Raw genomic sequence first — 27,258 nt, forward strand, 5'->3', positions numbered from 1 at the left:
TAGATTGGTCTAGTCATATTTTTTCTTTTCAGCATGACACTCAATATAGTATTTTAGGTGATTGTATTTATCCCTCTCAGGGACGACTTCTCCACTTTCTTCCTTTCTCATCCCTTCCATGGATGTAAATGAATTAAGTGTGTTTGAAAGCAAAGAATTACAGAAGATACTTGATTCGTTTCAAGATACTTGATTCGTTTCAAGATACTTGATTCGTTTCAAGATGTATCTCCTAAGGAACTGCCATCAGGTTTACCACCGGAACGGGCCGTAGATCATCGTATTGACTTAATCCCTGGTGCTCATCCTGTCAGTATTCCACCTTACATGATGAGCCAAGCTGACGAAGATGAGTTGGCTAAACAACTCGAAGATTATTTGCGGATGGGTCAGATCCGTCCAAGTAAATCACCTTGGGGTGCACCTGTGTTGCTTCGGAGAAAGAAGGACAACACCTAGAGAATGTATATAGATTACAAGAGATTGAACAAGTTGACAATTAAGAACCGTTATCCTCTCCCTAGATCAGATAACCTGATTGACCGGAAGCAGGAGCGAAATACTTCAAGAAGATCGATTTACGTACTGGCTATCACCAGATACGTATTCATGAAAGGCATGTCGAAAGAACTGCCTTTCGGACTAGGTATGGCCATTACGAGTTTCTCGTATTACCTTTTGGGTTAACCAATGCTCCAGCCACTTTCCAGCACATGATGAACGATCTTTTTCGTGAACATTTGGGAAAATTTGTGGTGGTGTTCCTGGATGATATTTTGATATATAGTCGTACTCTTGAGGATCATGTTAGACACCTCACGATTGTCTTATCTATTTTAAGACAGAATCGACTATATGCTAAGTTAAGTAAATGTGAGTTTTTTATGACAGACATCATTTACTTGGGACATAAGATCACTAGAGATGGATTGAGCATTGACTATAACCGAGTTCAGAAGGTTCTGGACTGACCTATACCGCGAACCGTGAAACAACTTCGTTCTTTTCTCGGTTTTGATGTTTTTCTTCGGAAATCTGTGCGGTAGTACTCTCAGCTCACACTACCGATGACTGACTTATTGAAAGGTCGTGGACGTAAGTCAAATCAACCTATCACTTGGAAGAACGATTTGGATATGGCCTTCAGACTTTTGAAAGTAAAAAGCTAGACGACACTCAATCTCGTTGGCCAACCTTGAGAAGGAGCTTTATGCTGTGATTCATGCCCTCAAGGTTTGGAGACATTATTTATATGGCTCCAAGTTTGTGGTATTGACTGATCATCAGTCAATCAAGTATGTGTGTGATGCGGATGATTTGAGAGAAAGGAAAGCTCGTTGGGCTGAGTTAATGCAAGATTTTGATTTTGAGATCCATTATCGGAAAGGGTTCATGAATAGTGTTGCAGATGCCCTTAGTCGAATTTGAGAGGTGAATACTTTGTCGTTCACCGAGATTTCTACTCACTTATTTCAGTCATTGAGAGGGCTTTGCAGGACTGATAGTTATTTTGGTCTATTTTGACAGAAGATCCAGGACGGGAGCTCACTGATTGACCAAGACTCAATGACTGAGCAGTCTACCATTCAGGCTGCCGGTGGCCAGTGGATGATTCGGAATGGTTTACTATTCCGTAATGACAAAATTTGTGTATCACAGATCCCAGATATTAGCTCTAAGATTCTTAAGGAGTGTCACGACGCCCTTCTGTTGGACACCCTGGGGTACATAGGACGCTGTTGTTAGTGAAACACACTTTTTATTGGCCAAAGATGAAAGGGTATGTAGAAGATTATGTTCTCAAGTGTCAAATTTGTCAGGTAAATAAAGTTGAACGCTTTAGACAGGCTGGGTTGTTGCATCCTTTGCAAATCCAAGGTAATAAATGGGAAAGTATTTCCATGGATTTTATTACCAGATTGCCAAGAACACATCAAGGCGACGATTCTATTTGGGTTGTGGTAGATCGCTTGACAAAAATGGCTAGATTTTTACCGACCTGGAAGACTATTACAACTACGCAATTAGCACGGCAGTTTATTGAGCAATTGTTTAAACTGTACTGGTTACCGCAGGACATAGTCAATGATAGGGACTCGTAAGTTTACGAGTGATTTTTTGAAACTTGTTTTTGAGAAGTTGGAAACAACTTTGAATTTGAGTTCCTCATATCATCCTCAATCTGATGACCAGACTGAAAGAGTGAATCAGATTTTGGAGGATATGCTTCGAGCATATGTATCCAAAAGACAGAGTTCATGGGAGGATTATCTTCCTATGTTAGAATTTGCAGATAACAGTACTAAGCATACGAGTACAGGTTTTATTCCTTTCATGCTTATGTATGGTTTTCAACCTAGATCACCTGTTACAGTAGGATTCTCAGGACTTCAGCATGATGCAGCACGTAATTTTTTGCAAGATATGCAGGAAATGTTACAAGTTGCGAAGGAATCTATTAGAAGTGCTTAAGACCGAGACAGATTTTATTCTAATAGACATCGTTCACCCAGTGAGTTCTCTGAAGGAACGATGGTGTATTTGTGAGTTCCGAAAGATTCCAAGACTTTACGGACAGGTCGATCTCCGAAATTATCCCCTAGATACTGTGGACCATTTCGTATTACACGAAGGATTGGTTCAGTTGCATATGAATTGGATTCCTTCTCATGTGAAAGTTCATCCTGTATTTCATGTCAGTAGACTTAAGGAAGTACTGGGTGGAACAGACTAGTTAGTTACTCCTCAAGAAATTATAGATATCCAGAACATGACATTTGTTCCGCATGAACCTGAAAAGATTCTTGGATTTCGTGAAAGAAGATTGCATAATACGCTTATTACGGAATACAAGATCAAGTGGAAGGATCGTGTTGAGTAGGATGCTACATGGGAGACATTGACTACTCTTCAGAGAGATTACCCTGGCTTTTTAGTGAGCTCAAGAGTGAGCTCTTAGAGGAAGGGGAGTATGTCATGTGCACAGTGTGTATCTACCGTGTGCTACGCGCACACAAGACTAGCTTCGAGGTTTGGGGAAGCTTGGAGCTAGGCAAGCTGATTGGCGAGCTGAGTTAGGGATAGACTAACGGGCGGGCACCCAAGTATGGACGCGCGGGCGCCCAAGTGTGGACGCTCGATGATCGGCCAAGAGCCTATAAAAGGGTGGCCAAGGTTAGTCATTAGTCATATAGAGTCTCGCGTGATTTGTGAGAGCTCTATGGTCTAGAGCATGGATCTAGTGCAGACGTGCACCTGCTTTACGCAGCCGAGGCCGGCAGCAATCTCGAGGCCCGCGAGGGTAGCTTCGTGGCAGTATGGGACGTCGCGAAGAGGAGATTGGTCGGTACGTCAACCTAGTTAGCTCAACTCGTGGCTCGGTGGGGACAGCCAAGACTGCGGGCTTGCCCATGGCTGTCATAGTGGGAAGGTGAGTCAAGCCTGCACCCCCATGTTGTTTGTTTGTTTGCAAGTTTCGAGTCTCGTACCAGGAGCGTTCCACGAGGAGATCCGGTGGGGATTTGACATTAGCTCAGCTCGTGGCTCGGTGGGGACAGCCAAGACTGTGGGCTTGCCCACGGCTGGCACCCCCTTCTTGTTGTTTGTTTGTTTGCAAGCTTCGAGTCTCGTACCAGGAGTGTTCCACGAGGAGATCCGGTGGGGTTTTGACAGTTTACATCTGCTGGTACAGGCCGCCTACATCAGGGTTGACTTCAGCGTTTACATCCTTTTACATCAGCGTTTCACATTAGCTTTACATCAGCCTATCAGCAGCACTTACATCTGGGCTGACATCAGCGTTTATCTTCAGCCTTCCATCACGCTTACATCAGTGCTTACATCAAGGCTCACATCAGCATATCATCTGCGTTTTACAGCTTCAGGTACACAGCACCCGTGTCACCAGAGCTTGCACCACTCGGGATGGTAGCCCTCTTTGCTCGTTTCCACTTCAAGTACGTAGCACCCGTGTCACCAGAGCTTGCACCACTCGGGACAGCAACCCTCTTTGCTCCTCATCACCCTTCAAGTACGCAGCACCCCTGTCACCAGAGCTTGCACCACCACCACCACTCGGGACGGCAGCTCCCTCTGCTCTTCATCTACCACCTCAGGTACAGCAGCACCCTTGTCACCAAAGCCTACATCACCTTATCTTCCGCTGCCACTACCACCTCGGAGTGCCTTTGCTTCCACCGACACGAGCCTTCGTCACCGACCACTTCTCGAAGTGCCTTGCCTCACATCAACGCGAGCCTTCGTCACCGACTGTGCTTCAACTTCAACATCCTCTTTGCTTCTGCCTTGGTCTTTCTACTCAAAGTCACCTCACATTGCACTCACCATTATATATAGACTCACTCACATATTTCATGCTGTGTTGTTTTGCTCTGATCTCTCGTACATCTGGTCCTTTCGTCTTTTTGCCCTCACACAGTGGTCCTTCCCTCAGGGTCAGAGATAGGAAAGTTACTTGGCAATGGTTGGCCACCTGGTTGGCCATTCCTCCCTCCCCCCATTGTGTGAGATACGCTTCCTCCGAGGGCAGTCAGTCAACAAGGAAGAGCACCTCCTGTCCCCTGTTGTTTTTCTAGTCTCCCATGATTGAGACTGGGTCATGTTCTTAGCCGATTCAGCTGCATTTTTGGTAACTAATGGAAGGATCTTTTCTTGGGGGGGAAAAACCCCACTAAAATGAGTGATCCTTAAAAAGAAGCTTATTACTCAGATGAAGAATACAGTCAGGCAAAGAAACTATAAATACCTTAACAATACTGCCAGTTCCTTCAAAGCCCGTGCATTGGCCTTCCTCTTCATGTCTACTAGTTCAGGTTCATCATTGATGTGCTTTTTGGAGTAGACACAAAGAAGGTTCCTGAGAACAATCAGCATTAGAGAGCAGATCTGTAGATAAATCCTCATTGTAAACAGATTACAAATTTGGAGAAAATTATACCTCCCCATGCTAAAAGGTTTACAAAATGGGTCTTGAACCACGCGGTCTCCAGCTATGTAAGTCTGTCCAACAGTTGTGATGAAGAATCAAAAGAAAAGTACCATTCCCTTGTTTACACACCATGTAATGTATCTCGTATCTATACTACTAGTAGACATGTTGGCAACTGTACCAAAATAATTATGCACTGTGGAACATTCAAGCTACAAACCAGGCTCTGAGCAATGTAAGGATGGCTGCTTTCCAGTAGAAGAGCCATGACTGCTGGATCTGCTTCCGTCTGATGATTTGCAAGTAGAACTACATTATGACTCTGCCAACACAAATGCACTATTAGTAAAGATATGTAGACCGTATAATTATTGCATCTTTGCAAACACAAATAAGTTGAGTGCCAGATACCATGCATTGAGTAAGCACAACACGTGGCATGATAGCTAAGCCAAGAGCTGCCGCCTAATTTTAAACAAGTCCTGAAACACTTAGAATATGGAGAAATGTCCTTGTCACATGTGGAAGCCTTAAACATACACAACTAAGTTGTGCAATCACTGTGGTGCATAATCTGCGAGATGGAAGAGAGAATGCGTGAGGCACCTGGTTGGGTCCCAATAACCCACTGAAGGACTCCCACCTTGCCATGCATTTGCTTCATTATGAAACTGAAATGAATACATTACAGATCTGAATCCTTGATCTTAGGATATCTCGTTCCTTGACTAGATGATATGAACAGCCTCGGTACAGAGACTAAACAATGCCCAGCCTTGCTTATCCAACAAATCCTTTCCAGAACAACCTATCTACTGACCAACTCTCTAAATGTCCTGTTCTGCAATGTGTGGCAGAATGCTTGCTTTTGCTCCTCTGCTGAAGTGGAGTGTTGCTGTCTTGGATTTGATGCCACCATAGTGCCTCTGTTGATGCTTACCGTAACAAGTCCTCAAGCTGTAAGATAGATGATGAATGAGGGTGTCACCAATTGGCCGACCATTTGGTCCATCTCCAGATTTTGCGTCTCGTTCACTTGAGGCCAGGCCGGTGTCTCATGTGAAGAGGCCAGTATTTTGCTGACATGGACGGGAGCCAGACTGGTGCCACCCGTGTGTTAGCAGGATGGTGTCGTATGGACGGGAGCCAGACTGGTGCCACCCGTGTATGACCTGGACTATGTTCGACCCATGGGATTGTCACGCCATGGAAGAGCCAGTATTTGTGCCGTGTCTTGCCTATGGGACTGTCACACCATAGGGAGGCTCGTGCCTGGAACTGTGTCTTACCTATGGGACTGTCACTCCATAGGAAGACCAGGTTTTTATGTTTTACGTCGTGCCATTTTTGTGCCGACAGATATTTTGTACTTGTTCCATGAACGGGAGATATGTCCATGATACTATTTGCACATGCACTCATGTTCTGCATGTTTGAAACTATTTTTGCATGACTTGTATTTTTGTGTTTGCCTGCTTGACGTGTCACTTACTGAGCGGGGACGCCTACCAATGAGTCGTGAAGTCTGCTCTGTCTTCTGACGAGTTTTGGTGCATGTGAACAGGTGGTAAGTATATTGCACATGTTGTTTTAATATTTCTTATTTTAACCTTTGTTTAATAAGGTCATTTGTTCACACTCACTTAAAAGTGGGCACCCCCTTTGGGCACCCACTTAGGGGCCAAGGTGGGGAGCCCCACTTAAGTGAGTGTGTGGGGGTGGGTGCATGGTCACCTACCCACACTCCCAAAGAGCTGGCCGCCCACATGCAAGCGTGGGGAGCCAGCCAGCACATTTTGTTTTACTCCTCCTCCAACCTTAATAAAAGAAGCCGGCGACCACCTTTGAAAGATACGAGTTTTGTGCGCCTCCATCACCCTGCGCTCCATCGCTTGCTGACGGCGGAGCAAATTCAAAGGCGGCTCTGCTACTGCTGCATACAGCCGGCGCATGCTCTCAAGTGGTGCTATTTTCCTCCATCGCTGCTGGCGGCTGTACATGCTACAGGTGGCTGCGCATGCTCTCCTACAGGCGGCGGCTGTACCCCCAGCGAACGCAGACTGCAGGCCGGCTGCACTTCAATACCCTCTACAGGCGGTTGCATATTGCACAGGCTGCGCCTGTCTTTCAGCAGGGCTGCCCACCATCAACAGGCGGCTGCCCATTCAAATCAGCCGGTTCCTCCTCACTGCAGCCAGGCAACTCCTCCCTTGCAAGTGGGTGCTCCTTCTCTCACAGCAGGCGGCTGTGGCCTTTGCGGTTGTACTGGTCCTGGTGGCTGCGTTAAGTTCTCTATGAGGCGGCTGTGCCATCTCAACAAGGTGGCTGCTTCTTCTATCCAGCAGGTTTCAGCCAGGTGTTACCTCTCCTAAGGCTGCCGCTCCATTTCTTCTTTGAAAGAGGTTGCACGTCTTCACACCTCTTGGGTGGCTACACCTTCTACACAAATACCACGGGTATTGGTCCTCTATCTGCCAACCACAAGTAAGTGAATTTCCAGATTTAAATAAAGTACTTTGTGTTAAATCTAATAAGGGACTCTCTCCTCGGTAACACCCGTTCGATGCCGGGTAGTCCAAGCTCTATTGGAGAACCTCGGTCCAAAGGTGCTGAGATCGGGAGAGCCAGGCGTTAGTACGAGAGCGCCTGTTTGTGCGTGGTCTCGGAACACCAGTGAGGCGCTCTCCGCAGAGTCCAGTGAAAGCACAGGACCGTAGAGACTGGACCACGCTAGTGGTCGTTCTGCTTCGAGCATCTACTTCGAACGTTGACTTCGAACCTATTTGTTTGGTACTGTATTCATATGTACATGGACATCATCTGGTTCCTGGAACCCATGGAGCATTGTATTTGTTAAATACTCCCAATAAATATATCATATATTGAAGGGGGGGGGGGGGGTCGGCCCGTTCCGGCCCCCCAGTGCTGGTGTCCATCTTTCCATATCATTTCATTTCAATTTCAAGTTGTATTAAGTTGTCCATTTCAAATTGTGGTTTTAAAGTTGTGCTATTACGCGTGTGGGTGTCCAACGGAGTCTTCCCACTTGACGGGATCGGTTTCAGAGGAAAGAGGAAGGGCCTCTTTATAGGGTATAATTGCTCCCTTCTGACGGTCGGCCTGCTCGACCAGCCCACGAACTCCAGCCCGGCCATCTATCCAAATTGGTCCTGCACTATCGGGACAATGAGCCTATGCAAAACTTACATTTCGACCCACAAAAGCTATGTTGTTCTAGGAGTGAAGCATCACCAATAGCATGGTTGCCAGCATCTGTTGAGTGCAATACATGCAATGATCACATAATGCTTCAAGTCCATAAGCATATGTTTCAAAACCCCATATGGTGCTTCCTCGGCAGCATCGCCAACGGGCAGATAAAAAGCGCCTATGGGCAGGCATCTACACACCGTGAAAAATGGTAGCTAGGGGGGGGGGGGGGGGGATCTTGGGCCTAAGGCTATTGAGGGGGGGAAAAAAAGGGATGCGTTCCAAGAACGAGCTCGATCCAATAATCATCACTCCTCACAAGAAGCAAGCTATAAATAACTCAACCCAAATAAACCCCAAAAAATTACTCACGCAATACCCTCCACTCTACTAAATCCACGGATAACAGGATTTGGGATTTTGCAGCAATCAAATGCATTGCCTAGTTTGCTAAGATGGTAGCATGCTTTACTCAAGGATCAGTTACTCTTTCATGCAGGTAAAATCCCATGATGTATCAACATCTATACATAAGATTTCAGACCCATTTGGAATCGTTTTCAGAGCACATAATCTCAAGTGAAGCTAGCTGTCCAAAATTTCGGCTTTTCCACATGTTACTTCACAAAAAAATTTATTAGACAAATGTTTTGGTCTACAAGTGAACATAGATTCACAAGACTCAAAAAATAGATGATGTATGAAAACAGAATATAGACACAACTCATAACATAGCACAACCACATGCGAAGCATGACATAGAAAAGTAGACAACTCATTGAAGAAAAAGTGAAAGACTACATCAAACATAAGAAAATGGCCTTTGCTGCTAGTGAAGTGACTATGTTGACAGATTGAATCTTAATGTATGTTTGCTCGTGCCAAACTGGCCATGTTGACAAATGGACTAAACGCTTAACTAGAATGTTGGCATACAATCCTTTCTACCTGGGCTTCTTTACTTGCTTGTCCCTTGACCTTTCATAGCATATATCATCTCTTGATATGTGAGGTCAATGCCAGAAAATACAACTTTGGGTTAAAGCTTAGCACAATGTGTTAGCTTAGGAGCATGAACTTATCAACTACATCCCTCCACAGCATTCTTAATTGATCAATAATAAGGGCAGCCATGTATACATAAAAACTGAAATACCACAAGCGTGTCAAATATAAGAGGCTAATTGATCAATGATAAGGGCAGCCATGTATATATAAAAACAGAAAAAAAAAATAACAAACTATTGCAACATGTCAAATATAAGAGGACATAGGGTGATTAGCAAAGTATGACAATCACCTGTTTCAATCGCTCTTCTATCTCATCAAACCGTGATGCATTCCCCAAAAAAGAATTCCTGAAAAATTTAGAGTGGAACGATGGGCAGAACAAGAAACACATGGTGCTGAAGTCTCCCAATCCCAACCATAAACTTGGGAAGACAGACCCAATTTATAAAGTTCTAATCATACCTGAAGTCTAACAAGAGACGGATGTAGTTCTGCCCGAATGTGTAATAGTCATAGGGCTCCCTAATTGCTTTGTGGTATGACGGGAACGTGAATGGTTCCTGGAAAAAAGACAATAGAGTCATTGACTATATCCCATCCAGTTCACAGAATATGCAAGCACTAGTGCCACGTGTTGATGCTAGCAAATGATTACAAAGGGCACAAAACAAGCTGCCAAACCTCAAACTGCAGTAAGACACGATCCAAGACTGTGGCCATGATCTCTACAACTTTGTCTTGACTGGCCCCACCTTCCAGCACCTGCAGAAACAACTGACATAAGATACTGGGCCCCAAACGCCAGCAGCAAGCAAAAGGCATCTTCTTGTGAAAAAAAAAACATGAGACCAGACAGGCTTACAGCACATTTAATCAAATGACCAAAGGCTTACAGCATCTTTATAGTTACGGTACAGCTCTTCCATCCCATACCCTGCTCTCAGTGGTATCCTCTTTGATTCAACTTCTTTTTGTATGCCCAAAAGCAGCTCTGCAGTATTACAAATTTTTACAGCAACACAATCAGAATCAGACTAGTATGCAAGTCATAAACATATTATAAAGCAAACCACAACAGCATACTATCTCCAGAAATTTTCCACAAATGTAACATCAATCAGGCAGAGACAGTTTATTTCATGTGAGTTTGACTAGCCTAAAAGGCTAATCATGGTAACTTTCCACATTCCTGCTTAACGGGTAGACCATAGATTATCTTCCTAATCGAGCTCCACAAGCAATGTCTAGCACCATAAGTTGGGTTCCAAATCAACCTCTTGTACTGCGTAGATCCAGTGTCTGAGCATTCAAATTCTCAAGGCCTTGACTTCGGCATGCTGAGATGATGATAATGTTATTATTGTCCTACTAAGGTGTGTTTTCTCCATCAAAGATGTTAAGGAGCCCCAAAAGAGGGTTCAAGAAACAACACTCAAACGAAAGGCAACAAGTTTTGCTATAGTGGGACTGTGATGGAACTGTAGCTGAGATGGGTTACTTGGATTGCCTGGGAGTATGAGGATACTCAGGTCCGTCGCCACATAATATTAACACATTTAAGTTTCTGCTATACTCATAAGGTCTCTTCGCATCACTCATACTGTGGCCATCTGAATGGATGTACGCTAGACTTGCGCAAGACAAACTGGGTTGAGTAAGATTACATCACAATCATGGTCTCACTACCGAATTCCCAATTCATACATATGTAAATGCACATGAACATTTACACACACGAACATTTATTATGCTTGTATGTGAGCATGAGAGTAATTACATCATGATCGTGGTTTCACTATTCGATTCTCAATTCATACATATGTAAATGCACATGAACGTTTACACACACACACACACACACAATCATTGTATCACTGAGGCTGGTTACACAGCACTCCCCATCCATGGAATGGGTAGAGAGTTAGAACGTGTAAGACTGGTGCGCATGAGAATAACCACTGTTCCACTAAGACTGGTTACACAATCATTATTTCAGGGAGGCTGGTAACACAACGCACTCCACCCATACCACGGGCAAGGGAGTTGGACGAGCAAGATTTGTGCAGCCTTCCCACAGTTGGCAGGCAGAACTGGTACTGTAACCACACAGAGGGTTGCATGAGGGTATGACAGCTTTAAAGTTCTGAGCACAAATCAGACACATACACACACACACACATCCCTTCTCTCACCCCCTTCCCATTGATTTTGCTAACACTTTAAGATCATTTTTCTCAAACAGGGAAAATTCCATCGTCATCCTAGCATACAGACAGGCTCGATGGCCCTTACCTTTCTCAGATGTCACGTTTTGGAAGGTGTCCGAATGGCCTGGAGTGGCCTCTGAGGTCCTGGCAGGCGAGGCAGCCGGTGCGGGCGCCACATTCTCCACTTTCAAGCCGAGCCGTTTCTCCACAACGTCAAACTTTGCCCTAGACCTTAAGCTGCTGCTACTGCCAAGCCCGCTACAACTATGGCGAAGGGTCCGGTATGTGCCCCTTCTCGCAGAAAAGCTGGAAAACCTGTGCAGGGGAAGGAGGAGGGGGATTTCGAGACACAGAGGAGGAACCATGACAGAGGAGCCATGTGGCATTGAGCTATTGTGCAGAGAGGAGGAAACAAGGGGAAAAGCCTGCAGGGAAGCCATGGAAGGAAGGGGTACAGGCATCGGCGATGGCGAATCAGAGGAAGAGAGGGGGAGAAAGGAGGAGGGGGGGGGATTTCCAGGTGATGCAGAACTAGGGTTTGCGACCTGAGATGTTAAGGTCGGGGACCTGCGGAATTAGGATGTGGCGGACTGTAAGACCTGTGGGATAAGGGTTTGGGAGGGGGCTGAAAGGGCGGCCTGCGCGAGAGAGTAGGGCTGAGCTGCCCCCAATGTAGGCGAGGCTGAGCAGGCTGGGGAGAAATTAGGGTTTTACAGAGCAGCTCTGCGGGCGGCGCGGGCGTAAAGTGGGAGGAAGGGCAACAACAAGTGCAATCATGCGCGGGCATCTTCAGAGAACTGCCTGTGGCTATGGCTGGGGTGGCAGAGATGTGGATGAGGAAGGGGGCACCTTAATCTCCCTCTTATCTCTGGGCCTAAGTTAATCAAAAATTTAACCAACACGTTGCCATTTGCCATCGTCTGTAGGCTTGAGCGGCGACGCTGTCCCTTTTTTGATACTTAAGTTCTTCTAAGGCTCCCATTTATCATAAATAAATTTTTGCTTTTGGAGGGGACCGTGTTTTAATTAACTCGGACTTAGGATGAATTTTCTTTTTCACTGAGGTCGGGTACAACCAAGGTGAAAGTTTCTTTTTCACTAGGATTCTAACATTTAAAACATTACTATTGAAACTCGAGTTAGAAAATAGTGTGGAAAGAAACATGTTCTAATTTCTTGTTGAAAGAATAAGTATTGAAGCTTAAGTGTGGAAAGATATCAATTCTTGATTCTTGTTACATGCACGAGACTCATCTCATCATGTGCTCATAACATTCGGAGAGAAGATAGGGAGAGCACGAAAATCTCTCTCTCTCTCTCTCTCTCTCTCTCTCTCTCTCTCTCTCTCTCTCTCTCACCGTTTATTGGAAATTTGTTGAAGGGTTAGAGGAGGAATATGATTCTCTCTCTGTTTTATTGAAAATGTGTTGAGAGGTTAGAGGAGGAATATGATTCTACTCTACACATCCAAGGCACCACAATTACTCTCTCTTTGCTTTATTGGAAATGTGATAATACATCCAAGGCACCACAATTACTAGAGAGCACGTTGTTGTAGGTCAAGGCACATTGCCAAATTTTGGGAGGCGTGTTGCACAAAGGGGTTATCTACACAAATGATATCACACAAGAGCTCCTTCACTCAAGTATCTTTCCTAGCCTTGATAAACTTTTTGGTGTCACTTCTTGACTGAAACTAGGTTTGGTTTCATGTAAAGCCCAACTACTTTGCTACAAAATTCTTTTCAAGCTAGTGTAAATAATGGCTTTTACAAACTTGGATGAGAGGGGTGTAGATCTATAAGCAAGATTGCCTAGTTATTGCTGACGTGCGGTAAAAGATCTCTTATTTGTCTCCCCCCCACCCCACCTTTCTTCCTATGAACATATTTGGTCATGTTGGATTTATAAATATTAAGGTTCTACGAGTCACAAGAAAGGCAAAGTGGTGAAGCTTTCCACAAATGTAATCTTCGATTAGAGCCGATTCTTTTTGCTCCAGATTGAGCGGCATGGTCATGTTGGATGTATAAATATTTAGGTTCTACTTGTCACAAGAAGCAAAGAGACAAACCTTTTCATGAATGTAATTTTAGAATCTTCGATTAGAGCCAAGTCCTTTTGCTTTAAACCGAGTGGCCTTGTTACAAACGTGAATATAAGATGGTCAAAGAAATGCAAAACTTCAACCTTGGTTGCATCTAGAATAGCTAGTTCCTCCTTAACTCTCATGGTGTTTGTGTGTTGAAACTAATGAACACACCCTTTAAAGAATGACCCCATCTAAAAGTGTTTTGTGTGTTGAAACTAATGAATAAATGAATTTTTGAACACACCCTTTAAAGAATGACCCCATCTAAATGTCAATAGGAAGGTCTTTGATTACCTTAACTTGTGACTATAATAAGGAAATGGAGGATGTGGCATGTGGTGTGCTACTTCCTCCATTTCATTATCATACTTACACAAGCCACATGGAAGGCTCTTGTCAACGATAGCTTCTATGTGGCAATCTCTCTCTCTCTCTCTCTCTCTCTCTCTCTCTCTCTCTCTCTCTCTCTCTCTCTCTCTCTCTCTCTCCTAGTGGTAGGTGACTCTACTGGTCGCAACAATGCTAACACTAGACATTGGTGGAGCTTTATAGAACAGATGATGTTCGAACGTGGCCACAATAGTGACATTCGTGCACTAGATGCCGTGCTAAGTAAGTGTGGCCCACAAAATTACCAAAATTACTTATGCATAAGTAGATATGATATAAATTCAGAATTCTAAAAGACTCGCCTAAGAATTATGCATCTATTTGCTAGCTTGTATATAACAAGTTAATTTTTGCACTGGGTGTCCCACTAGTAGATTTTGGTGAAAATGTGGAGTCAATCCGTCACTCTTTTGGAGAGTCAAATAAATTATTAAGTGTTGAACCCATAGAAAAAAGTATTTGCCATTTCATGTAGCCTTAAACACAAGTTTAGAATAATAATAATGATAATGCATTGATAAGGCATCTTTTGAATGCTTATGATTGCTACCCTTCCCATCACTTTTGAATGCTTATGATTGCTAGCCTTCCCATCAATTTTCTCATTCTCTCTACTAGCCTCAATGTCACACAAGATAAACAACCCTTGTATTAAATATGAGTGCATGATGGGAGCTTCAATTAGCTTGTTTGTTTCCTTATGAACATTGGTGTTTATGATAAAATAAAATAGATGTTAGATAGGAACCCTAGGTGTTGGCTCAACTCCTCAATTCTTAAGCTACATGATCACTAATTGTGAAAGGGGGTCAACTTTATTCCTAGATCTTATCTTAAAGCCTTAGTTTTTAAGCTATGAGGTGTTAACTTCTTAACCTATTAAGTCAAGAACAATAGTAAGAGAGGCAAAGAGTAGAAAGAGGTTCTAAAATGAGAAAATGAGAAAATGAGAAAATGAGAGAGAGAGAGAGAGAGAGAGAGAGATGTTCTTATGGTGTGATAGCTCTTGTTCTAGCAAAGAGATTGTATATCCCCCCCCAACACACACACAAACACATGCATAACGTTGGGATTGTTGTTCCTGAAATTTTGCCAAACATGTCTCGAAAGCTTGAGAAGGTGGTAAAACTTTCTTATTTTTCGGTTAGTTTAATATTTTTAAAAACCAAATGTGAGGAGGAAAAGTAGAGGCTTTAAGCTTTTTAAAAGCTTTGAGTTTATAAGCTTATATTATACCTTTATAGTATAAGCTTATGATTTAGCTTTAGTACTAAGCCATTAATGCTTTTATAAAAGCAATAGCTAAACAAGGTGGCCAGCTCACAATCATGGGCCAACAAGAAGACAACGACTAACAGCATGCATGTGAAGAAAAAGAGGAAGGAGAGAGGGGTGGTGGCGATGGTGGCTAACAATCAACAAAGAGAGCCTGGCCAACCCGATGGCTAGCGTGATGAGAAGGTGGAAAATGAAGAGAGAGAGGGGGGAAATTTAGTGGACTGTTGTGATTGAATTTGTGTGTGTGTGTGTGTGTGTGTGTGTAAAGTTTTGTTTAAATCTTAAAGAAAAGAAAAGCAATCAATGCAAGAGAATGGTTGCAAAATTTGAAGAGAATAAGCAGCGATGGGAATTTAAAAAGAGAGGAGAGATTGGCGATTTACGCTTATGGTAGCATAAAGAGAGAATTTCAAAAAGGTGGAAAGAGAAATGAAATTTTGAGCACCCGTGAGGCTTTAAGGAGAATAAAAAATATGATGAAAGGAAAAACATAAGCCATTGATTATGCAATTCCTCAATATGGTAGGTTTAGCAATTCCAAAGTTAGGGAATTGAAGCTATTATCCTACTAATTGCATCTATACGGCTTGATCTTTGAGGGGTTGAGAATTGAGAAAGGTGGTTTTGCAAGAAGAGTGGTGGTTTTGGTTTGAACAAAGGTGGTTCTTGAAAAAAGGTGATATTGAGCTCTGGCCCTTAGTCTTATTCTTGATCCAATGGCTCATGAAATTCCCATAAACCATCCAACCTCTGCCCAAAGGTTTTTATGATGTTCTTCTCTTTACCCTTTGGATTTTTTAAGAGTTCCTCTCTTTGTCCAAGCATTTGTACCCTTGTTGTAGCTTTTTGCAAGCTTTTCTTTTTCCCGTGACATTTCTCCTTTGTTTTGTTGAATTTCCCAAAAATCAAACCTTTGGCCTTCTTTGCACCAAATAAATTGCGTCAACCTTGATTTTTAAATTTTTCTTTAAAAATCCTTCTACTTGAGTGGTCCCAAAAGCTCTGATGCCACTATGAAGACCTTTGGAGAAGGAATTCCAATTTCTCAACACAAAAATTAGAGCATAATATATATTTGCACAAATTAAAAGCGTAAACCTTAGTAAACCAAATAAAATAAACAAGAGAGATGGAGAATAGAGTAGAGGTCACCGTCGACACAAGATTAGGTTGAATCTCCCCTAGGATAAGTGTGGCCATTGTACCACTCACCCATAAGTGTGGCCCTTGTACCACTCACCCATATTTATATATATTAGAAAAAGCACTTTCTTTCCAAAAAAATAATTTCAAAAATAAAGCACAAGTGCTTTTCAGTTTATGAGCGTGCAAGCTCTACAAAAAAATAGCATGCATTAATATAAAGTCTTGGGCCTACCAAAAGTATAAAATACTGTTTAGTATGTATAAAGGTATGAGGCCTTAGCCTTACAAAAATATTGATGCCTAAATATGAAACCATAAAAGGTGTTCACGTGTCTTCCAAAATATGTCATAGTGGTCTAACACATGGTCCACCTACAATTAACACATAATTCACCACTCAATAATTGCCTTTATCCAAAATAATATTAGTCAGTGCACATAGCTGATTAAACAGCGTCATACCAATGCACACAGCTGATTAAACACATTAATCCTAGCAAACATCATACCAACACACTCAGTTGATTAAACACATTAATCTTGGTCGATGATATAAATAAAAGGTGTATAGTCTATTTTCTTTCTTTCCACAATATTAAATACACTTTCTGTTATGTATCATCTTTTATTTCTATGTGTGCCTTTGAAGAAATCCTCTTACAAAGCTCTTTAAACTATGCTAGAGGGGAAAAAATCTGTTATTTCTCCAAATAAGCATTTTCATAAGCTCTAAATGTGTATTTCCATCTCCCCTTTAGAAGACAAAGGGATATTATGTATATGCTTTAAGAGGAGTTATCAAAGGACATAGTTGTGCCATAATTAAAGAAACAGACGTGATAGAGCAATGACTATGAAGTATTTGGGTGTAATAGGTGTGAAAGTTGTGATGTTATGGTGACCCACTTTGTGCCAATGAGTAAAATATAAGTGTGAAGAGTTGACGGACAAGTGTAAATTGAAAATTTTGGTAGATGGAGTGGCATTAGTGACAAAGGTGATTCATGTTATAGGTTTAAAATGGAGTCGTAATGTTAACCAATGGACTGGTTAAGATTTTTGTTATGTGAATAATAATTATGGCAATATAGGGTGAATTTTCAAGAGTTGTGTTATGTTCCTAATTCATTGTGTTACTCTAATCATTGTGCTCAGAGTTCTTCTAGTTCCTTTAATCTTAGTTATTGTTACCTTTCTTACTCTATTAACCATTTTTATTGTTGTTATTGGGCTAATATTTATCTCCAAGGTTTAATATCTTCGTGTTTGGCTTAAGAATTTGGGCTTTATGAGCATTGTTAATATGGTTGCAATGTTTCTTCTAGTAGTTTTTGTATAATATACCCCTCCACCTATCCCTAGTACTCCCACTCCTATTTTGAATGTAAAACTGGACCTATCCCTAGTACTCCCACTCCTATTTTGAATGTATAATATACCCCTCCACCTATCCCTAGTACTCCCACTCCTATTTTGAATGTAAAACTCGAGCTTTTGTATAATTTTTGCTCCTCCACCTACCCACGGTACTCCCACTCCTACTTTGAATGTAAAACTTGAGCTTGCTCCTCCACCTTGCCATGGTACTCCGACTCCTATGTTTATTTGTAAAACTTGAGTCCATTGAAGCGTGTCTCTACACCTATTTCATAAAAAAACATGATTTATCATTTTGTCACAATATTTTTGCTTGTGAAATATTTCTTATATTAAATGTAAGAAATACTGATGGTTATATGTTGGATATTGAAAGAAAAACCAATACAAATATCTCAGTTGAGGATAAATAAGGCCATGAGAAGGTCAATTATAAGAATACACAAGAGCGAAAGCAAGATCAACATAATACAGAGCACTGAATTGCAAAGAGAAGTAGAGTAAATAATAACATTACTTACAAACTTGATTACAAATTGATTGCTGTCGTGTGCTCTGAGTAAGGAAGTTTGATAGTAATCTAGACAGACTATGGGCAGAGGACGGCTTGCTTACAAGAGTTCTTGAACACAAATGAACTCGACGATGAACTAAGGCTATCAAACTAGTTTATATATAGTACCCAGGGTTGGTATGGATGTGGGTCGGCCACGTCGGTTCAAAAAGACCAATTAACCATATCAGGACCATATTAGACTACAACATACTCGCGTAAAAACTATGCATAGTTACGACGGTCATCAAAGGTTGTCTGGACCCTCAAACGGGTCTTGCAACCTGAGAACGGTGTGTCCTCGGCACTCACTAATACAGTCACATAGCCTACACAAGCATGCATCCTACTTTGGTAGAGTGCCAAGTTCACATAAGTTGCCTCTTAACCATCTCACCACACTTGGCCACCATTCAGTGTTGAAACTAGGAAGAACTGCCGGCGCAGGGTGCCCCTAGTAGGCTCTCACCACACAACGGCTACTCCTCATAAAGAGGGCCTTACAAAATAGAGCACATCCGCCATCACCCACAATAACAAAATGAGGGTGGAGCATGAACAGGCTTTTCCAACACAAACATGCTACCATCAACAACAAGCTACTGTCTTTTGCTTGAAGCTCATGTAAGTGATTTCAATATATAAAAGTTATAAAGATCCCTAATAAGTAGCAATAGTTAAAAAAGATTTCATTCTCTCTTGGGGACATGTCAAAAGGGCTAACCAAGAAACTCACGTGCAAAGAAACACTATTGTTACTAAAAGAGAAGGGTTGATTATTCAATGCTTTGTTAGCTAGATCTATCCTTCTATGGTAGATTGGGGATTTGTGAAATAATATTACACCAATATTATTGCAAGTACTATTGTCTCTCACTATGCCACTCAATGTATTCTCAAGCACACAATATTATTTTTTCATCAAAACCACAAGTGGGACCGATGTAAAAACATGATTTCCTTAATCATTTCATTAGCCCCACTTGCGTTGATTTTGATGAAAAAATAATATTGTTTGTAGTAACATTTTTTAAATCAAAACCAACACAAGAGGGAGTGATGTAAAACATGATTTGATTAATCTAAAGTAGCATGCCCAAGCCCATTTCTATCTATTTGATTAACCTAAGATTATCAAGAAGGTCAACATTATCATGTAATGAATATGAATATGAATATGAATATTATTATCATTACTAGATGAATCAAAACCTATGTAAATATCTTATAGGACACTTCTAAAGAGTGATGTATGAACTTCTCTAAGATAAAATAATGTCTCTATAATATAAGTACACGAGTGGATGCAAAAAGCATGCTCTTGTTCTAGCAAAGAGATTGTATATCCCCCCCAACACACACACAAACAGATGCATGTATGCTTGTGCACGTGCACAGAGAGAGAGAGAGAGAGAGAGAGAGAGAGAGAGAGAGAGAGAGAGAGAGAGAGAGAGAGAGAGAGAACGACAACAACAATTTGAGCTAATAAAAGAAAGACATGAACAAAAATCTTTCATGTGGATTTTTACAACAACTCTTAGACACTTTGACGTATTTCTTAGTTGATGCATCTACCTTTGGGTTTCACCAAATTTTGAATCACTCCAACTTCTTTCTAATCAGTGATTTACAAATTAGTTTACCCGACATCAAGGATTTATTTTTCACATCTTCTTTCTTGATTATACTTGGCTTCAAAATTCTATTTTCTTATTGGCATCAAATGGGACGACAAAGTTTATTTTTCACTCAGCGGGAATTAGATTAAATTAGCCCAATAACAACAATAAAAATTGTTAATAGAGTAAGAAAGGTAATAATAACTAAGATTAAAGGAACTAGAAGAACTTTGAGCACAATGGTTAGAGTAACACAATGAATTAGGAACATAACACGACTCTTGAAAATTCACCCTATATTGCCATAATTATTATTTGCATAACAAAAATCTTAACCAGTCCATTGGTTAACATTACGACTCCATTTTAAACCTATAACATGAATCACCTTTGTCACTAATGCCAATCCATCTACCAAAATTTTCAATTTACACTTGTTCGTCAACTCTTCACACTTATATTTTAATCATTGGCACAAAATGGGTCACCATAACATCACAAGTTTTCACACCTATTGCACCCATATACTTCATAGTCATTGCTCTTGTGATTGGATCACGTCTGTTTCTTTAATTATGGCACAACTATGTCCTTTAATAACTCCTCTTAAAGCATATCCCTTTGTCTTCTAAAGGGGAGATAGAAAAACACATTTAGAGCTGATGAAAATGCTTATTTGGAGATGTTCTATAAAAAATAACAATTTTTTTTCCCTCTAGCATAGTTTAAAGAGCTTTGTAAGAGGATTTCTATAAAGGCATACATAGAAATGAAAGATGATACATAACAGAAAGTGTATTTAATATTGTGGAAAGAAAGAAAATAGATTATAAATTTATTGCATTTTTTAAACTTTTGCATTTACATTCACAGAAAAGCTATTGGTTTCTATGACAAAGGGTTGTCACTTGTATGGGAACCTCCATTATTTTATTTCAAGATATTTTATTTTGGATACACCTTTTATTTATATCATCTACCAGGATTAATATGTTTAATCAACTGAGTGTGCTGGTATGATGTTTACTAGGATTAATGTGTTTAATCAGCTGTGTGTGCTGGTATGATATGGTCAGGATTAATGTGTTTAATGAGCTATGTGCACTGTTTAATCAGCTATGTACACTGACTAATATTATTTTGGATAAAGGCAATGATTGAGTGGTGGATTATATGTTAATTGTAGGTGGACCATGTGTTAGACCACTATGACATATTTTGGAAGACACGTGAACACCTTTTATGGTTTCATATTTAGGCATCAATATTTTTGTAAGGCTAAGGCCTCATACCTTTGTACATACTAAACAATATTTTATACTTTTGGTAGGCCCAAGACTTTATATTAATGCATGCTATTTTTTTGTAGAGCTTGCATGATTATAAACTCAAAAGCACTTGTGCTTATTTTTGAAATTATTTTTTTGGAAAGAAAGTGCTTTTTCAAGACATATAAATATGGGTGAGTGGTACAAGGGCCACACTTATCCTGGGGGAGATTCAACCTAATCTTGTGTCGACGGTGACCTCTACTCTATTCCCCATCTCTAAGGTTTGCGCTTTTAATTTGTGCAAATATATATTATGCTTTAATTTTGTGTTGAGAAATTGGAATTCCTTCTCGAAAGGTCTTGATAGTGGCATCAGAGCTTTGGGGACCACTCAAGTAGAAGGATTTTTAAAGAAAAATTTAAAAATCAAGGTTGACACAATTTATTTGGTGCAAAGAAGGCCAAAGGTTTGATTTTTGGGAAATTCAACAAAAACAAAGGAGAAAATATCATGGGAAAAAGAAAAGCTTGCAAAAAGCTACAACAAGGGTACAAATGCTTGGACAAAGAGAGGAACTCTTAAAAAATCCAAAGGGTAAAGAGAAGAACGTCATAAAAACCTTTGGGCAACAGAGGTTGGATGGTTTATGGGAATTTCATGAGCCATTAGATCAAGAATAAGACTAAGGGCCAGAGCTCAATATCACCTTTTTTCAAGAACCACCTTTGTTCAAACCAAAACCACCCCTGTGCTTGCAAAACCACCTTTCTCAATTCTCAACCCCTCAAAGATCAAGAATAAGACTAAGGGCCAGAGCTCAATATCACCTTTTTTCAAAAACCACCTTTCTCAATTCTCAACCCCTCAAAGATCAAGCCGTATAGATGCAATTAGTAGGATAATAGCTTCAATTCCCTAACTGGAATTGCTAAACCTACCATATTGAGAAATTGCATAATCAATGGCTTATATTTTTCCTTTCATCATATTTTTTCTTCTCCTTAAAGCCTCACGGGTGCTCAAAATTTAATTTCTCTCTCCACCTTTTTGAAATTCTCTCTCTATGCTACCATAAGCGTAAATCGCCAATCTCTCCTCTCTTTTTTAATTCCCATCGCTGCTTATTCTCTTCGAATTTTGCAACCATTCTCTTGCATTGATTGCTTTTCTTTTCTTTAAGCTTTAAACAAAACTTTATATATATATACACACACACACACACACACAAATTCAATCACAACAGTCAACTGAATTTTCCCCCTCTCTCTCTTCATTTTCCACCTTCTCATCATGCTAGCCATCGGGTCGCCCAGGCTCTCTTTGCTAATTGTTGGCCACCATCGCCACTGCCTCTCTCTCTCCTTCCTCTTTTTCTTCACATGCATGCTGTTGGTCGTTGTCTTCTTGTTGGCCCCATGAGCATTGTGAGCTGGCCGCCTTGTTTAGCTATTGCTTTTATAAAAGCATTAATGGCTGAAGCCTTAGTACTAAAGCTAAAACATAAGCTTATACTATAAAGGTATAATATAAGCTTATAAACTCAAAGCTTTTAAAAAGCTTAAAGCCTCTACTTTTCCTCCTCACACATTTGGTTTTTAAAATATTAAAATAACCAAAAATTAGGAAAGTTTTACCACTTTATCAAGCTTTCGAGACATGTTTGGCAAAATTTCAGGAATAACAATCTCAGAGTTATTCAATAACGACACCAACAATTTCTAATAAAAGAAAGACATGAACAAAAATCTTTCATGTGGATTTTCGCAACAACTCTTATACACTTTGACGTATTTCTTAGTTGATGCATCTACCTTTGGGTTCCACCAAATTTCGAATCACTCCAACTTCTTTCTAATCAGTGATTTACAAATTAGTTTACCTGACATCAAGGAGTTATTTTCACATCTTCTTTCTTGATTGTACTCGGCTTCAAAATTATATTTTCTTATTAGCATCAAATGGGACGACAAAGTTTATTTTTCACTCAGCAGGAATTAGATTAAATTAAGGGTTCAGCATGCACCCTGGGGTGGTGCCATCTGTCTTAAAATATATCTTAAAAAACCAATCCCTTACCATTTTTTGTGTCATTTGTTTCATAAAAGTAACTTAACTCTTGTAAAAATTCAAATACTCTTTGTTTTTTTTACAATAATCACATTCATGCTCATACCGCCTCATCAAGAACACCTCTATCAAACCCTAATAGTTTCCTTTTAAAAACTAATTAGCCTATTATTATTAATCCATCTTCATAAAGTAGCATCGGTTTGGAGCACATGCCACAACTTTCTATAGCTCAGGTTTTAGTAAAAATCTTATCTCAAAATACCAAGCGGAAGAACATTACAATTATCAAATATGTATTAAGCTTTAAATCCAAACTCAAAGGGAGAAAGGGGGAGTAGTGATGAGAAGGAAGTAGGCGCTTTGTAGACACCCCTAACAAAAAACCCCCCCAAAAAAAAAACAAAAAGGAAGGTATGGACTCCTTCCTCAGGACTGAGCTAATGCAAGAGCGCAAAGAAATACATGTAAAGTTTATGGTTATGCCAATGGAGGGCATGACCTTCATGGTTTCTCACACCCTAGAATGATTTCTTGTGTGCAAAAGGCCTAAACTATAAGCCCCGCTAACAAGTTTAGGCCTTGGAAATATGAAACAACCTATACCGTGGGGGGAGTAAATTTGAAATTGCATGTGGAGCATGTCTCCACATATAGTCCAACCATAATGGCTAATGAGAATCACTATTGAGGATTAGACCCAAGTCAACCATAATGACTAGCAGAATCACCACTGAGGATTAGACCCAAATCAACATCATACTGAACGTCAAACTTATCTAGAATGCCTTGCATTTACCAATAGTGTTGGGATAATTCAAGTATTTTGAGCTATCAAAAAAGGAGAAGCAAGCTCTATGCAAGTCTCAAGAACCTGGCTTTGAGTAAGAAGTTGCCACATCTAGTAGCCCCACTGACAAGAGCCTTGCAGCTAATTACCACTATGAAGTCGATAGACCCCCACAACTAGTGTAATACCAACATGGCTCACAAGATACATAAGGGCCAATCATAATACCACTACAAAGTTGGTAGGCCTCTACAATTAGTGTGTGCAATACCAACATGGCCAATTAGAAAGTTGGGTAGATTACTTACTTTCTTGATGAAATCCATATGGCATGCAAGACTCACCAAAACAAAGTGCAAAACCTCTATCATGGCTTGGGTTGGTAGATGGTTAAATGAAGAAGAAGCAGCACATATACTCGGGCAAGTAGAAGGAAGGTGAGATATTAAGCAAACTGTAGAGGTCATCACTCACACAACATAGGCTATCACTGAAGGAGAGCTACAACCACAAGTAGAAGCTCAACATACATATGTGTTTTAGCACTTCAATATTTACATTATAAAAAGTTTTAAAAAAATAAAAAGGAAAGTTTGTTTCTCTAAATTTTTGCATATATCTTTCTATTCTACTTCTTTCTTTAAAATTTCTTAATGTTTTTCAACACTTCAATATTTAATATATATTATATTTAATATATGTAATCTAGATATATATGCTATTATGTATAATATAAATACATATAATTTTGTATCTCTATGTATAATATAATTACATAAATATAATATATCTATCTCAAATTATTATATATATCTAATATAATCTATTTTCTAATCTAATAATCTAATTTAATTATAAAAATACATTAAATTCTCTTTATGTGTTTGAACACTTCAATAATTACATTATAAAAATACATTAAATTCTCTTTATGTGTTTGAACACTTCAATAATTACATTATAAAAACTTAATAAAAAAACAAAAAGGAAAGGTTGTTTTTCTAAATTTTTGCATGTATATGTCTATTCTACTTCTTTCTTTAAAATTTCTTAATGTTTTTTAACACTTCAATATTTAATATATATAATATATGTAATCTAGATATATATGCTCCTATGTATAATATAAATACATAGAATTTTGTATTTGTATGTACAATATAAGTATATATATATAATATATTTATCTCAAATTATTAATTATATAATTTGATAACCTGATTTAATTATAATAATACATTAATCATCTACATTAAAATCTCTTTATGTTTTTTAACACTTCAATATTTACATTAATCTCTCTCTCTCTCTCTCTCTCTCTCTCTCTCTCTCTCTCTCTCTCTCTCTCTCTCTCTCTCTCTGTGTGTGTGTGCAATATTTACATTAATCTCCTCTCTGTGTGTGTGTGCAATATTTACAGTAATCTCTCTCTCTCTCTCTCTCTCTCTCTCTCTCTCTCTCTCTCGTGCGTGCACACACACACACACACACACACACACACACACACACAGAGAGAGATGTTTATATAAGCTTCAAAAGGTTTTTAATTTCCCCTTGCGTTTTTAATTTCCCCTTGCCACATGAGAGAGAGAGAGAGAGAGAGAGAGAGAGAGAGAGAGAGAGAGAGAGAGCACTAATTGGCAAATTTGAGGGAAGGGGGGAGGAAGAGACTGGCAACTCTAAGGAGGGGAGGAAGAGGCCAGTAAACACTCCCACTACCCGTACACACACATGACACATGACTAGAGAGAGAGAGAGAGAGAGAGAGAGAGAGAGAGAGAGAGAGAGAGAGAGAGAGAGAGAGAGAGGGAGAGAGAGGGAGATCTATACTATGATCGGATGATCAACTGGCTTAATTATCAACTTAGAAATGGCTCTGCTAATTATAACCACCAAGGGTTCCGTCATTAATTATCAACTTAGCAATGGCTATGCTAATTGTATAGCCACCAAGGGTTCCCACATTGATGAACAACCACAACAACGTAACATTATCACACCGCCACAGTGAGTCAACAAAGGCACCAAGCATTTGGAACCATCAGAATTGGAGGTGCAACACAACTAACACAAAGAGATGCACGCAGCAGCAGCAGCATTGAAGGCTCCAATGGCACCAAAAACATTAAAAGCTCCAATGGCACCAACAAACTGACACTCTTACCACTCCGATTGACATTCCAATGGCATTCCCTAGAGATAGGAGACTCTACCCAAAGACTACCACCTCACAGCATCTACTGGAGATGCCACCGACTCGGCCTCATGCATATATGGTCCCTCTACTCACCTTGAAGGACATCCTTTATCCTTCATCCCTCACCATCATCCTGAAGGACATGCTTCATGCTCATCCTTCATACCACTTTGTACCTTGTGTTCTACAATCACTTGTCATCAACTTGAGTTGTGTCGTCCTCTTCACTGTGATCTGTGTTGAGTGTCCATGGTATAGCGAAGGACATGTATTAGTGTTTTTGAAGTAGTGTAAGTGTTCTTGTTCCTCCTATAGTCTTTGTCTCTTCTTGTGTTGTGTTCCACTCCAAGTGTCTTTTGTGTTGCATTGTGAGCATCGAGGACTCTGGACATACTATCCAGAGAAGAGTGACCACTAAGTGTGTCGAGCAACGAGCCCTACTACAAGTACACTAAGATTTGGCATGCTTGGTGGGACTCTCTAAATTGGGAGTCTTGTTATCTCACCCTTCCTCTGCATTTCATCCTGTCTTTATGTTGCGTCCTCTCTGCATGCCCAATACATGCTCCCGTGGTAGTCCGATCGCCCATCCAAAAATATCCTCTCAATATGCTACTGTAGTCGGAAGAGGTTCAACTATGTACCACCTAGGGACCCCCTTCCACCTCTTCCTATGGCAGCTAACCTTGGTAATCCCACCCTCCCATCCATGAATTCAATCTCAGCACTCTGAGAAGCCTCGTCCCATCCTATTAGCATCTTAGTTGTGCGACCACCCCACCCTCGAGGGAACTTGACCCATTCCAGGATGATTTGGGCATCCTCCATCTTTTCCAGCTCCACCTTGTTAAGATATCAAGCTCATCTAGTGAGGCGGTGGACACTGATGACCCGCCTGGGGGATAGACCCCACACTTACACCACTGGTATGGTTGGTGAGATCATGGGTGATATGCGGCCAGTGGGATGACAAGCTGTGTGACAGCCATTCTAGAGACTGGCATAGTTATAGCGCCAGCTCATTTAGTTGGGTTCACACTATAACTTGGTTGAGTACCTTTTCATATTGTGTGTACTTTTATCTTTGTATATGGTGTGTTG

At 40.5% G+C, this 27,258-nt stretch overlaps 1 protein-coding gene across 4 annotated transcripts in view; it reads right to left on the reverse strand.

Annotated features, from left to right (window-relative positions):
• ATS1 (phospholipid/glycerol acyltransferase family protein) overlaps nt 1–12,330 on the reverse strand; it is a 29,797-nt gene extending 17,467 nt beyond the window's left edge. For 3 of the 4 annotated variants that reach the window (XR_015267098.1, XM_086806404.1, XM_086806395.1), the window contains exons 1-8: nt 11,462–12,330; nt 10,063–10,160; nt 9,851–9,931; nt 9,632–9,729; nt 9,459–9,516; nt 5,169–5,270; nt 4,958–5,019; nt 4,766–4,876 (exon numbers count right to left, since the gene is read on the reverse strand). Coding sequence is in view for 3 of the 4 variants with exons in the window: in XM_086806404.1 (XP_086662530.1) it covers nt 4,766–4,876; nt 4,958–5,019; nt 5,169–5,270; nt 9,459–9,516; nt 9,632–9,729; nt 9,851–9,931; nt 10,063–10,160; nt 11,462–11,837 (986 nt within the window). In the remaining variant the exon portion in view is untranslated. Of the gene's footprint in view, nt 1–4,765; nt 4,877–4,957; nt 5,020–5,168; nt 5,271–9,458; nt 9,517–9,631; nt 9,730–9,850; nt 9,932–10,062; nt 10,161–10,946; nt 10,993–11,461 lie in introns of those variants that run through there. The other variant, XM_086806416.1, reaches the window with a different exon arrangement.
• Between the last annotated feature and the right edge of the window lie 14,928 nt (nt 12,331–27,258).

Source organism: Cibotium barometz, chromosome 1, assembly GCF_041138505.1.
Source record: "Cibotium barometz isolate CiBa-2024 chromosome 1, ASM4113850v1, whole genome shotgun sequence".
Lineage (NCBI taxonomy): Eukaryota > Viridiplantae > Streptophyta > Polypodiopsida > Cyatheales > Cibotiaceae > Cibotium > Cibotium barometz.